Raw genomic sequence first — 12,654 nt, forward strand, 5'->3', positions numbered from 1 at the left:
GGAACACACGATATCACTGATCAGCAAGATTGCTTACATGTCCAAATTTTTAAAAAATGTTTATCATCGCAATTACTAGTGCATCAATGTTGTTGTGATGTTAGGAACCTCTCCGCACCTTGTCTTTGTCTTGGTGGGTTGAACTTGGCTGGGTAATGCCAATCTCCTCTAACACTACTGGGCTATCCAGTACAGTTACCGGTCCTTTCTCTTTTTATTGATGGAATTAAAGGAATGGAATGGGGTTGCCAAGCCATTCCAGGAGTGGGAATTGACCACAGCTTTCCATTCCGAGGAATTGAAAGGAATAGAATTTTCACAAATCTCCATTCCTCAGAATGGAATTGGAATGGAATGGGTGACCTCATTCCGCAACCCTGGTGCATAATATACCAACATTTTGGGTTGAACTTCACAGCAATGCCACAGTGTATTTCGTGTAACTCGTGTCTAATTATATGATTAGAAGCAGCATTGTGGCAGCATCAGTGTTACTTTGAATCGAAAATATGAGACACAGCAATCCTGAGGCCAACTTCCACCTGGGGCTGGTTGACTATTTACAGCAGTACTTTCCAAAGATTTCATAATAACCAGAAAAAAAATTAGGTGCAGGAATATTTGTGCATCATTAGCTCCACATATATGACTGGTGATTCAGTTTCTTGCATAAATGGTCTGCTCTTAAACTCTTCAGAATAATTTCATATGAAAAGAGTGAAGCTGTGAATGATGAGATCCCTACCGTAAATTCAACAACAAAAATTATCTAGTCTCGCTTGATTGCCAATTTTCCAGGACCCCTGCCCTCGGACATCCACTCTGGACAAGGTACCCTGAGTGGCTGCCCTTCTCACTGCACCCCCTTCGGAGTGGCTCTATAGTAATCATTACTCGTTTAAGCAACAATGCGTAATGCAGAACAAAGTATGTGAAGGTGCAACCCGTACTTCCCCATTCTGGAGGCTGCTGTTCGTGGAGGACTACAAATTTTTAAAGTTCATGCGGTACTCATTCAAGGTGCATATTTCGACTAGCGAGCTATGCTGCGGCGCATGCTTCATCAGTCAACTTGAGGAAATTACACTTTTGCCATCTAATGTCAACAGGGCATGGCTTCCCCCCATCCCAGCACATGCTTGGACAATTGATATTTTGTGGTTGGCTCACGTTTGACCATTTTGGGATCAACTGCAGTACATGTTTTCAGGTTTTGTTTTCAATTACATTCGGACAATGTAGCAGATGTTTGGTGCCTTTATTTCTTGTATTGCACATGCATATATTACATATTCAGCATTTTAAATATTCAGTTATTTGTGCTATTTAGGTACATTCAGGGCCCAAAGAGGGCATTGGAGAAAGAAGTTGGACATATGTCATGGATATACAAAGGGTATACGTAACTCTTCATGACCACATATTGACACGACAACAATCAAAACTAAATTAACAGCAACAACAAAAAATGATAACATTCACAAAATGTTTGTAGACGTTGATAAATGAGCAAGCGTAGAATACAAAATATAATCAGGTGTTACACGTGAGTGAATAATGAAAAAGCACGTCTTTAAATTGTTTTAGTCTTGTGCTGAGTTGAAGAAGAGAGTTCCGTTCTTTCATGGTACGTGCCACGAGAGATTTCTGAAAAAGCTAGTGTTTGACAGGGAGGACACTTTAACTTAAAAGAACAATCTAAGCGGGGCAGAGACATCAAAAGTCGAAACAGATGAAGAGCGAAGAAACATTTTGTATAAGAAACACAGTCAGGAAGCTGAATTGAAAGACTTAATACGTCAGGTTCGGTTTTTATTGCCATTGTGGATGCATTAAAATCACAGTTACATAGGATAAATCTGGAAGCGGAGTTCAGGACAGCTTCGACGGGATCGATAAGATAATGTTGGAACATGTCCCAAATATGGCCAAAGCATAGTCCGTGGTCGGTCTGACGAGTGGGAGAAACGAAACACGTTTGAAGTGAGGTGGAACAATTTTAAGATTGAGGCATAACTGAGTGGTTGATTAGCACTGGAAATAATGTGATTTTATGTGTGTTGCCAAAGACATATTGAAAGAAAACTCAACACAGGCATTTATAGTTATCCAAGTGTGGTAAAGGAACTTTGTTAAGTGAATAAGGAAACCCAATGGCATTCGGTTACCCACAAAATTGATTATTTTAGATTTGTTGATATTCAACGGCATTTGCCAATCAGCACACCAACTGCTTACTTTGTTAAGACACTCCTGTAGTAGAACATAGTCTTCACGAGAGGTTACTTAACAATAAATTACGCAGTCATCAGCAAATACAGTAGTTTGATGTTAGATGTTAAACACGCTCATAAGCCATTAACATAGATTAAGACAAGTCGAACTGAGAGGCACGGACGGATGGACGGACAGACACAAATCCCCCTTCGATATTATCAAACCCGGACGTAGACAACTTCAGAGTATCAATTAATTTTAACACGCCATCTGAATTAATGTTAGCAGAGCTCCCATTAAGGAAATATAAAATGGTGTGCGGGGACGGCGGAGCAGTGCTGTTTTTGGTGAAGACAGATACAACAAAGGTAGTTAAACGATGAGGCATATAGGTCACCTCAAGGAGAGCAAAAGCAGCATATAAGGCTGTGCCTTTGGGTGGTAGCACTCCCGAACTTATGACGGTTACGGGTTAGTAATGTAGGTAAGGTATAATCATGGTGTAATTAAGGAAAATTATATAATATATATAATTATAGAAAATTATATATTAAATTACGCTAACAGAACCCTCAGCTATCTCAGGCACAATCTAAAACATGCTCCCATCACAGTAAGGAAACTGGCTTACAAATCACTCATCCTTAGTAAGTTAGAATATGCCTCATCCATCTGGAACCCTCACCAAGACTATCTTTCCCGTGAGCTCGAGAGTGTTCAAAACCGTGCCTGTCACTTCATATGCTCTAATCATTCTCGTCACTCCAGCGTAACAGAAATGAAATCTAGTCTTCAGTTACCTCCACTTAACATCCGTCGCAAGGTTGCACGTCTCACACTGCTACACAGCATTTACCATCACCTTCGCCTGACTATGTGTCGTCTCGCATTGATCATCCATACAAAATAAGACGTCCTCAATGCAGAACATTAGCTTACTCTAACTCATTTCTACCTCTCGCAATAAGTGAATGGAATGGTCTACCCGAATCACTAATAAACATACCGGACAGTGCTTCATTTCGTTCCCATTTGTCAACATATCTTCTTTGCTAATGTGTTTTACTACAAGGTTCACTTCTGCATTCATATTTTTTGCATTAATAACTTATTATGTATGGTGTCTAACTATTTGTGGCTTTCCTTTATTTTCAATTATTATTTTTCTTTTTAACTTCAAGTTTGCATCATGTTTGTGCGAAAATTTTCAAATTGCTTTGTCAATTTACTCCACTCCCTTATGTAAAGCCCGCAACGGCATTTAAGGTGAAATAAATGAAATGAAAAAGCGCTTGCTCGTGAGGCAGTCGTGGAGTAAGCTTTAGCAGCTTTGCGGTATGCATGTTTCTTTTTACTACCGAGACACTGAAGGCAACAGTGCCGCTAAAGTGCCACTGTGCACTAAAATTTCTGTGTTTGCAAGCTTATCGAATTTATGCCATGTGACGTCATGCCATTATGCGTTATGTCGTGCCCTATGATGTCATAGGGTGTGTAGTCGGCGATGCGCCTGGCAACATTGCTCCTCGAAGGTCCATTTCAGGTGATTTCAGGGGAGACTCTTTTCGGCTGTAGTTCGAGTCACAGAGGCTCCGCCTCATGGCGTGCGTCATATGTCACGTGAGGAGAGACAGAGAGAGCAAGGGATGAGTAAAGGCGAGGAGGTAAGATTGGTATGTGCACAGCGGCAGAACTGTTTGCAAGTAGGGCAATTTATGCGATTTTTTGGGGAGTTCTCACTCCAAAAAAGGTATTAAGAGCGGTTATATGTACGCAGCCCGTCAGACTGAGAACACGATAAACATTGCGTTAAATGTTCCGTTGAAACAGTCAGCACTTCCAACACGTCATGAAACATTATTTACGCTGTTGCCTGTGTACTCTGTTCGAGGCGTGTTACCCCATTACGGCTTCTCGAATTCAGCGTTATGTATTCGATGCACGGCGATTTTCACATTTATCTTACTTCACAAAATAGTATAGACTATCATGGCTATGTGTAACTTTTGTACGTGTAACGTGTTTACTCTCATATTAGTCTCGGTGAAGTAGGGAAGGTGTCCTGAGGCTACCAGGGGTAAACACGGCACACCATCATAACTTCTCTATCATTTATTATTGTTGTTGTACGTGCTTCCGAATTTCCAGATATAGATATTATAAAGTTCAAGGAGTTCAGAACAGTCCTCTTGCGATTTGTAGTTGTGGATCGCAAAATTTCCGAAGTTCAGCAGCAAGCTCTTGTGTTGCCGTTCGGCAAACACTGATCCCCATCTTGCGTTTCCTCCCCCTTTTTATTTGGTCTAATAAATATATCCCCCCCCCCCCCCCCGCGCATCTTGCCCGCGAAGACCAGTGAACGAGTTACTCTTCTTCTTGCAATCTGGAATGATATGCTTGGTTTAATAAACGAACAAAACCTTTCCTTGCCGTATGAACTATTTGAGTGACAGATACCCAGCGCTATCACCGGTCGGTTTTCCTATTTTGCCCGGGCAAGCGGCTAGACACTTCCTGGTTTCGCTCGAGAGGAAGAACCACCTGAATGCACTCAGTGTAGCGAACCTCTGTCGGTTTTAACCAAACTCGTCTCATGTCCATCCAGCAAGGCTATGCAGTAGTGCGCGTAAAACACATTTACCTTATAAAACTACGAGCACATGTCCAGCGCGCGGGCAGAAGCGACCTTCTCACGTGACATATGACGTTCGCCGAGAGGCGGAGCCCGTGTGACTCGAACTACAGCCGAAAAGAGTCTCCCCCATTTCAGTCTCCTCTCCACAGTTGCTGGTAGAAATCAAACCCTTCCAACGTTCGGCGAGGAACGGAGGTGCTCGCGCTGTTATCAGGAGAGAGACGCCGAAACTCCGGATGACGTCATCTACCCTTGGAGAATCTGAAACCATGGAGTTATGCGCCTTCTGACGCCTTTGGAAAATTCATGGAAGCACGCAATGTTCACTTATGGTATTTTTGCGTCAGCACATATTGCGTTCTATCTGGTTGCACCTCTTTGTTTTTGGATTCTCTCATGTAGCAGGCTCTTTTTTATGCCTTCTCTCTAAAATACCAGAATTTGGCTCACTCTCACACATAGCACTCAGCAGAAACGCTCAGGTGTTGATGTTGCAATTGTCTTCACAAATGCTTTCGTTCTCTTCATCCATTGGAGCGTATGAATGACTCGAAATGTGGATGCAATACCTACGATTCAAAAGAAAAAAGCAAGTGTTATCAGTACAATAGGGACATCTTTACATACGAGGAAATAATAATATTAATAAAGTTTATTTCACCAAGTGCCTGGTGGGAGGTGGAGGCGAAAAGCTACAAGGGAGAGGCTAATAAGACCGCAAAGCACTTCCATCGCTCGTTTGCACACAATTCACTTTTCACTTCATTTTTGTCGATGATTTTAGGGACGTATTCTGCGCAAAAAAGGTACTATCTGTAGCGTACTACGTACCGTATTTACTCGCGTACAAGACGCACATTTTTTACCCAAAATCATCGTGCCACTGAGGAAGTGCGTTCAATACGCGGGGGAAATGGGAACCCGCGGCGATCTCCCCGGCATCGGGCGTCGCGGTTCTCACCCCCCCCCCCCCCCCATGTCAAACAGTCTTCCGTTCTCAAGCGTTAACCAGTGGCGGATCCAGGGGGGATTGCGCTCTTAACGCTAAGTTACCCATTAGGTTTCCCCTCTCCCCTTCCCAGTTACGGGATTCAACAAAGAAGCCCCCCCCCCCCCCAAAAAAAAAAAAAAAAGCGAGGGTCTGTATCCGCCCCTGGCGTGGACGCAATACTCCTCGATGTCCGTCGCATTCGTCGTTCACGATCCGGCCGTATGCTACTAAAGTCGGGGTGCGTGTAATGTGCGGGGAACAAAAAGTACCAGCATTTCGGCGCTCAAGTTGTGGTGCGTTCAATACGCGAGTGCGTCCAAGATGTGAGCAAATACGGTACCCGCTAACCAATCCTTTTTAGCAGCTCCGACGCGAAATGTGTTCTATATCGCCCGCAAAGCTAACTGATAAAAAGTGGTTGGTTGAACCGATCTACGTCGTGAGACAGCCATGATCAGTGGTGTAGCCAAACCTCCAAAGGTAGGGGGGGGGGGGGGGGGGGGGCTCGATACGAAAACTCGCCCCCCACCCCGCTGATCCTGTGTGCGACAACACACACATACTTGTGCACACTGCAAAGTGTGGATGAAAAAAAGAGTTGATTTGGACGTTCACAATACGATTACATGTACAGGCTGCCATTACCAATGAGGTGGTGTCACGAGATTGGAAGTATTTTGGAAAGCTCATACATTGAAAACCATTCAAAAGTGCTGCTTAGATGGACGCCATGATCTGCAAGAACTTTCGCGATCGTCACACTGCCCCCCCCCCCCCCCCCATATATTGTTTTCTCCTCAGATTTGCACGATTTGCGTGGGTCGGTCCGTGGCAGGTAGGGGGGGCTCGAGCCCCCCCCTACCTGCCAAAATAGATTTCGTTGCATAACAAAGTGAATGTGCGAAATACAACCGAAATAAGTATCACAGGGCACACGTCCCGAACTTTCGCTCTGAGGGTCCCGCCACCCCATGTTTCATCCGTAAGTCTAATCCGAGACAGATTCGCTTTCAGTTCTGTTACCGCAGAATGCAAATGAACACCGGTTTAAAAAGTAGAAGACGAAATTCACCCGCATAGGTACTATCCCCCAACCATCCTACGTGATACTGTATGTGGGGACCTCCTACGCAGAGCCATTCTGCTCCTACGCGAAGAGCAGCGACACGCCAGTAGCCTTGCTTAGACCACGGTACAAGAAAACGCAGATTTTCTCTCCAGGAAAGGACGCCGCCTTCTTTTTGATCAACTCAGGGAAGCATTCGTGGCTAGAAAGAGAAGCTCTTATCTTGCGGCGAGTTTTTAATGAGAGTTCGCTGGTCTTTTAATGACTCGAGTGGCATATCAGACTGTTTTTGCCTGAGCCATGACCAGAACACTCGACAGAGCCTTATTAGAGCAGCAACAATGACACCCTTTCCGGACGTGGTCATTGTACGTTTGGCGAGAACAAAAAGATAAAGCGACTCAACGTCCCGTTCGCAGCAGCATTCCTTTATAAGATATGTGTCGTTGGATCGCCGAGCTGTTCAACTTGCGGGACCGTGGAGAACTCGGAGCACGTGCTGGTCACCTGCCGACGCTTCGACTCTAGTCGGCAAACACTGAAGAACGCCCTTACTATACTTGGCAGCCGACATTTTAGTGCTGAGAAGGTACTGGGGAGCTGGCCAAAGCAGCACCAATAGCCTGTGCCCTGGCGAACTACCTCAAGAACATACGTGCTGCAGTAATCTTTTAAATCGTTCATTGCTTTCACACATCAAGGAATGGAACAACACATCAGGGTCATGGAACAGCTGGTCGCATCAGTGCGACCTACGTTTCCATTTCGTTCTTCTTTTTTTCTATTCTATTCTAAAAAATAAAGAAACACGCCACCGCTTACGTACGTACGTCTAAAAATTTGTCTTACCGCATTTAATGAAACCATCAACAAGTATTTCAGTTTTGCAGTTCTAATGCCAATTTCTTTTTCGCCTCAAGGTAATCACGAACGCGAGATGGTCTTCTCTATAATCATCGGATTGCTTGGACTAATCATGTCTAGTAAGCGCAGCAGTGGCTCCCATTTTTGTATTTGCCGCACTTCTCAATCTAGAACCATGCACCGTAGTGCTCTCTTCTAGGTTGGGTTAGGTTAGGTTAGGGCTCCCCCCCCCCCCCCCCTGCCGTGAAGGACTTCCGACGCCTCTGGTCAGCGCCCCAGCCACCATTGAGCACTTGCTCACATGACCGTGTACTAGCCCGCCATACGCGTATGCCTTGGGCGCGTGTGTGACCTTCGTCGGAGGCATGATTTATTGGAAGCATCTGAAAGCAACGAGATCCACGCAAGTAGGCTTTCCCGCGGAGAAGGACGTCTGTCTGAGAACAATGTGACGTCAAGAGGGGAGGAGGAGTGTCGTTGGGAGGAACCCGAGAGGTCTGCCTGCCTGATTAGGCGGCATGTTTCTCGGGAAGGGAAAGGTGGTGGGACGTCAAGAGGGCGGTGCCGTTTCCTCGGCATCGAGATGTGGCTTCCTATCGCCAGCCCCGAAGCAACGTCACGCGAGCCGACCGCCCCACACGTAATATGCTCCTCCCCCGGCGCTCGGCCGCGCTGCCGAAAGCCGATGCCCACAAGTAAATACTGAAAACGCGGAAAATATGTCGATTTCGAACGAAAGCGATTGGCGGGTAGTTGTTCATTGTCTATTGCACACGTCCCGCAAGTTTCTTTTTTTTTTTTTTTTCAGGTTCGTTAGGGTACAAACTATCTCTTTAAGAAGCTGGTGAAGCTAAAAGCTAAAACACTTTGTAGATGTGTACAAATATACATAATTACACATCATCATCATGCCTCCTAGAAACTTACCGTCCTCGCCGTGCTGTGTAGAAAGTACCACTAGTGTAATAATGCACGTAGGTACAGGAAATGTTCTTTGTCGAAAACAAAGAAAAAAAAACAAGAAGGAACACATAATGCAATATTACCCGAGCAACAGAACGGCGCAGAATGAAAGGGCAGCTGCTGTGAGGTACACCATTCCTGGGAAGAAGTCAAGAGACCACTGGAAGATCTTGGTGAATACGACCTCTCCAGCAATTGGAAGGATGGACTCGAAGCATGCGAAGAACGAGAACACCTTTCCTGCAAAGTTCGGAAGACCGTATAGCAATGCATCGATAGCTGGAATAAAATACGAAAAAGGCATGCGGGAACGCTAGAAGCAAAAAAGAAGTGACTCTTCTGAAATCGTCGACCAACTACCGTGAACCTCTGACTTTGCGCGTGTGTTTACATTATGTTACAAACCTTCTAGCCATGGAGGTGCCCGTGCGACACGCCCCAGAATACTCCAGCAGAAGACGTGCAAAAAAAAGTCATAGCTTGCTGCAGCCACGTTAGCGCATGAGCTCAACGCTATCACCCACGAAGGCTCATACGCGTGCACGCACACATGCTCGCTCGCTCACGCGCACGCACTCACGCACAAGCTCGGACGCGGACACACACGCTCATGCACGCTCTCACACACACTCGTTTACACAAAGATATGCACACGCTCACACACGGTCGCGCGCGCGGACACAAACGCGCGTAAAACCACACGCTCGATCACACACACGTTCACACACAAACATATGCGCACACAGGCTCACACGCACGCACACACTATAGGGTTGCCACCTTTGCCGTTGGCCAATATAGAACACCGGGGGGGGGGGGGGGGGGTTGCAAGCGCAGCGCAGTGTGCTTTGTGTACATAGACCTGTGAATCAATACGATGTATGAAAAGTTTTTCTTTCTTTTTTCAATCAAACGTTGTTTTAGTTATCTCAGACTACAAATAGCTGAGTGTCAGGCGGAAAACCAGTAGAAGTTGATGGCAGCCCGGTCTCGGTGAAAGGCGAGACAAGCAGGAAGGCCCCTGATTGGCCGGCTGGAATGCAAAACGTTGCATTTTTATTGATCCTGTCAATTTCATTTGCATTGCGCCTAGTGCTGTGTGAACTATCTCATGCGTTCTATGGGGAGCTGTTACTGCCACGCCGCCCTCAATTTTTTGCCCCGTCTTGGGTTGGACGAAGTGGACTGTGAAGTACCGTATCAAATTCTTGAGAGCTGAAAGCTGAGCACTGGGCACAGAGGGTTCAATAATAGGTCCTCTACAGTATCTTCATGTGGCTCAACGTAGCTTTGATTGCTCATTTTTGCTATCGCTCAATTTTTGGGGACGATGACGCAAACGAAAAACTGGAGTCGTAAGGTGTTTACTCCGACTTGGCCAATTCCCGAACATTTATGTCCGGATTACACCTTCACGCGGACACCGAACCAAGCCTTGAATTTCTGTTCGGGTGAAATCCGGACACTGGGAACCCTAACACACACACGCACAAACAAACAAACTGTTCGATTTCCAGCTGCCGCTGAAAATAAAAATTGAGTCAAAATCAAAATGTCAAAAATTCATTTTTGATGTTGTGGGTTTCATATTCTTTCATACATTCATACGGAGGAAAAGTGCGCAGCATTACCGTCGCTGTGCCAATACCTGGCATTGTAGTCCTGTTGTCAAGGTGTGACTGTTCCTGAATGGAAGAGTCAGCCCCTGACAACAGCCTAAGAGCCACTCATACTGCTTCAGAAGCGACTGGGGAAACAATTTTCAATACGCAGTGATCACCAGGCACCTTGTATAAACCTATCCGAAGGGATCCGAAGCTGTGCGAGGCACGGAAACGAGGAGTAACATTGACACTGACGTCATTTCCACACGAAATTACCTATACCATGCCTGCAGGCACGCTCAGCCACTTCCGTTCCGCCAGTACTCCAGCACCATATCCAGCACCCAGTACGCTATTCCGACGTCATGCAAATGGAAGCGGAAGACGCGGTGGAACTTCCGCCTCGTGAGCAAGTGTTGCATTTTTTCCCACTAGAACACTCCGCGGGAGTGTCACTCTTGCGGATATACAGTATAATTCTTCCGCCGGCCACGTCTCGAGCTCTCTTGGAGATTCGCCGTCGAGGTCCCCGCTGTCGCAAAGGCACGAACGTCTCCGAAGAATATAATGGATCTGGAATGTTGTGGAGGTTTTGGGTCGCTTTTCGCTAGCACGCAAGGGTGCACGCGTGCTTACAGCCTTACCTGAGCGATCTCGGAGTTAGTCACCCTCACTCTATTCAAAGGGGAAATTCAGTCACCCCCTCATACAACACGTATGGGTAGTGATATCTTATCTATTCGGGCCGCAACAATTAATGTCGTTAGTCAGACAGCCTGTCTGACTAACGACATTAATTGTTGCGGGCACACTTCAAAATTAATTATTGCGGGCAAACACTTCAGGGGCCTCATCAAAAACAATGACGACAGCCAATCAGCGCAGACAGACTCAATCCCACCTATATGAAGCAACACACACAAACCCGCTCCTATCCTTATCTCGCCCACACCTCACCCTCACCCTCCACCCACACAACAGGGTACCCGGAGCACCTAGACCCTGCTCCAACTTGGCAGCTGAAGCGGCTGCCAGTGAACACAGTGTTGTAGATGTATAGGGGTTGTGGAGAGGTGTCAGCTAGGTCTAGGACAGCATGCCATACACGGCCTAGGATCAATTGAAGCTCTCGGTGACGACGCAAATTGAGGGGGGAGGTCAGGACAGCCAGACACCCCTCCCCTATATATCCGCCCTTGCATTCAGTACACACGCGGCGCTCATGTGTGTTCTGCGCCAATGATTTTATATGAAACAAGTAACGAGGATAATACATCTAATGTGTAAGTAGCAAATAAGTAATAGACAAGAAATATTTTAAAGCAGCGCACAGAATACGAAATATGAAAGTTGAAATACGATACGTCTTGGGTCGACGTACTCACCGATTTCATGGCCTTCCACGATTTTCGACAGGTGAGTTCGGATGCCCACGCTACCTAAAAACGTAGGGATGCCAACGGCAAACTCTGAAACAGGAAATAGCAGAATGGAGCTTAAGCTGTTCCCAGAACACTAGAAATGTTGCACGGTCCAATGATGTGGCTCTACGTATGTCTCCTTATAAATCGTGACCTACAGAAAACGAAAAGGCACATATATTTCCAGGTCATGCGGTTGCCTAGTATCAGCAGGAAGCCATTCAGTCTGGCTGGCGATTTTAAGCTATTTTCATAACCCTGTGCAACGCTCAACCTCGGGGCAATGCTACTGCGTCCAGACCATCAGGGGATCCAGTTATTTATAGAGCTTCACACGACCTCTGATTTGCTTTATCGCACGTCGTAGTTTCGTCTTTATATGTGTTTGCGTGTGCTGTGCTGTGAAGGCATACCTGAGGACATTTCTGTGAGATGCTGCACCCATTTCTACTTGGTCCACATATAGCTCATCTAACGCCACACATGTAAAAGGTGAAACATCCTATGTCATCATCATCATATGCTTGTTGTTGTTCTTGGCTTCATGTCATCTATGCACACTGAAGCACAAACTAAACATTGTAAAGGTGCGCAGTATTGGAACGTATGGTGCCTCTTCAGTCAAGCTTCGTACGAGTAGTAGGGGTACGGGTTCAAACAAGTATGATGGAGTGGCGTTGTTATTGAGCGGCCTACCTGCCGTAACGGCGGCCAAATCACAAATCCAGTCACTTGGTGATCTAGTTTTTAGAGCGGAACCGGGTCCTACACGCGCAGTAGGAAATGGCTAACGAGCACGACAAGCAATGCTAGTCCATAAGCACTCAGAGTTGAGAACAGTCCGAACAGAAGAGAACATTCTCGAAGTATAGAGGGTTCACACAGTGTACCTG

General features: G+C 46.0%; 1 protein-coding gene across 4 annotated transcripts in view; it reads right to left on the reverse strand.

Annotated features, from left to right (window-relative positions):
- Nucleotides 1–1,241: 1,241 nt before the first annotated feature.
- LOC135391336 (uncharacterized) overlaps nt 1,242–12,654 on the reverse strand; it is a 41,221-nt gene continuing 29,808 nt past the window's right edge. For 2 of the 4 annotated variants that reach the window (XM_064621575.1, XM_064621576.1), the window contains exons 4-6: nt 11,726–11,809; nt 8,820–8,976; nt 4,684–5,421 (exon numbers count right to left, since the gene is read on the reverse strand). In XM_064621575.1, coding sequence (XP_064477645.1) covers nt 5,331–5,421; nt 8,820–8,976; nt 11,726–11,809 — 332 coding nt within the window. In that variant the 3' untranslated portion in view covers nt 4,684–5,330. Of the gene's footprint in view, nt 1,952–4,683; nt 5,422–8,819; nt 8,977–11,725; nt 11,810–12,654 lie in introns of those variants that run through there. The other 2 variants (XM_064621577.1, XM_064621578.1) reach the window with 2 other exon arrangements.

This window comes from Ornithodoros turicata, chromosome 4 (genome assembly GCF_037126465.1).
Source record: "Ornithodoros turicata isolate Travis chromosome 4, ASM3712646v1, whole genome shotgun sequence".
Classification (NCBI taxonomy): domain Eukaryota; kingdom Metazoa; phylum Arthropoda; class Arachnida; order Ixodida; family Argasidae; genus Ornithodoros; species Ornithodoros turicata.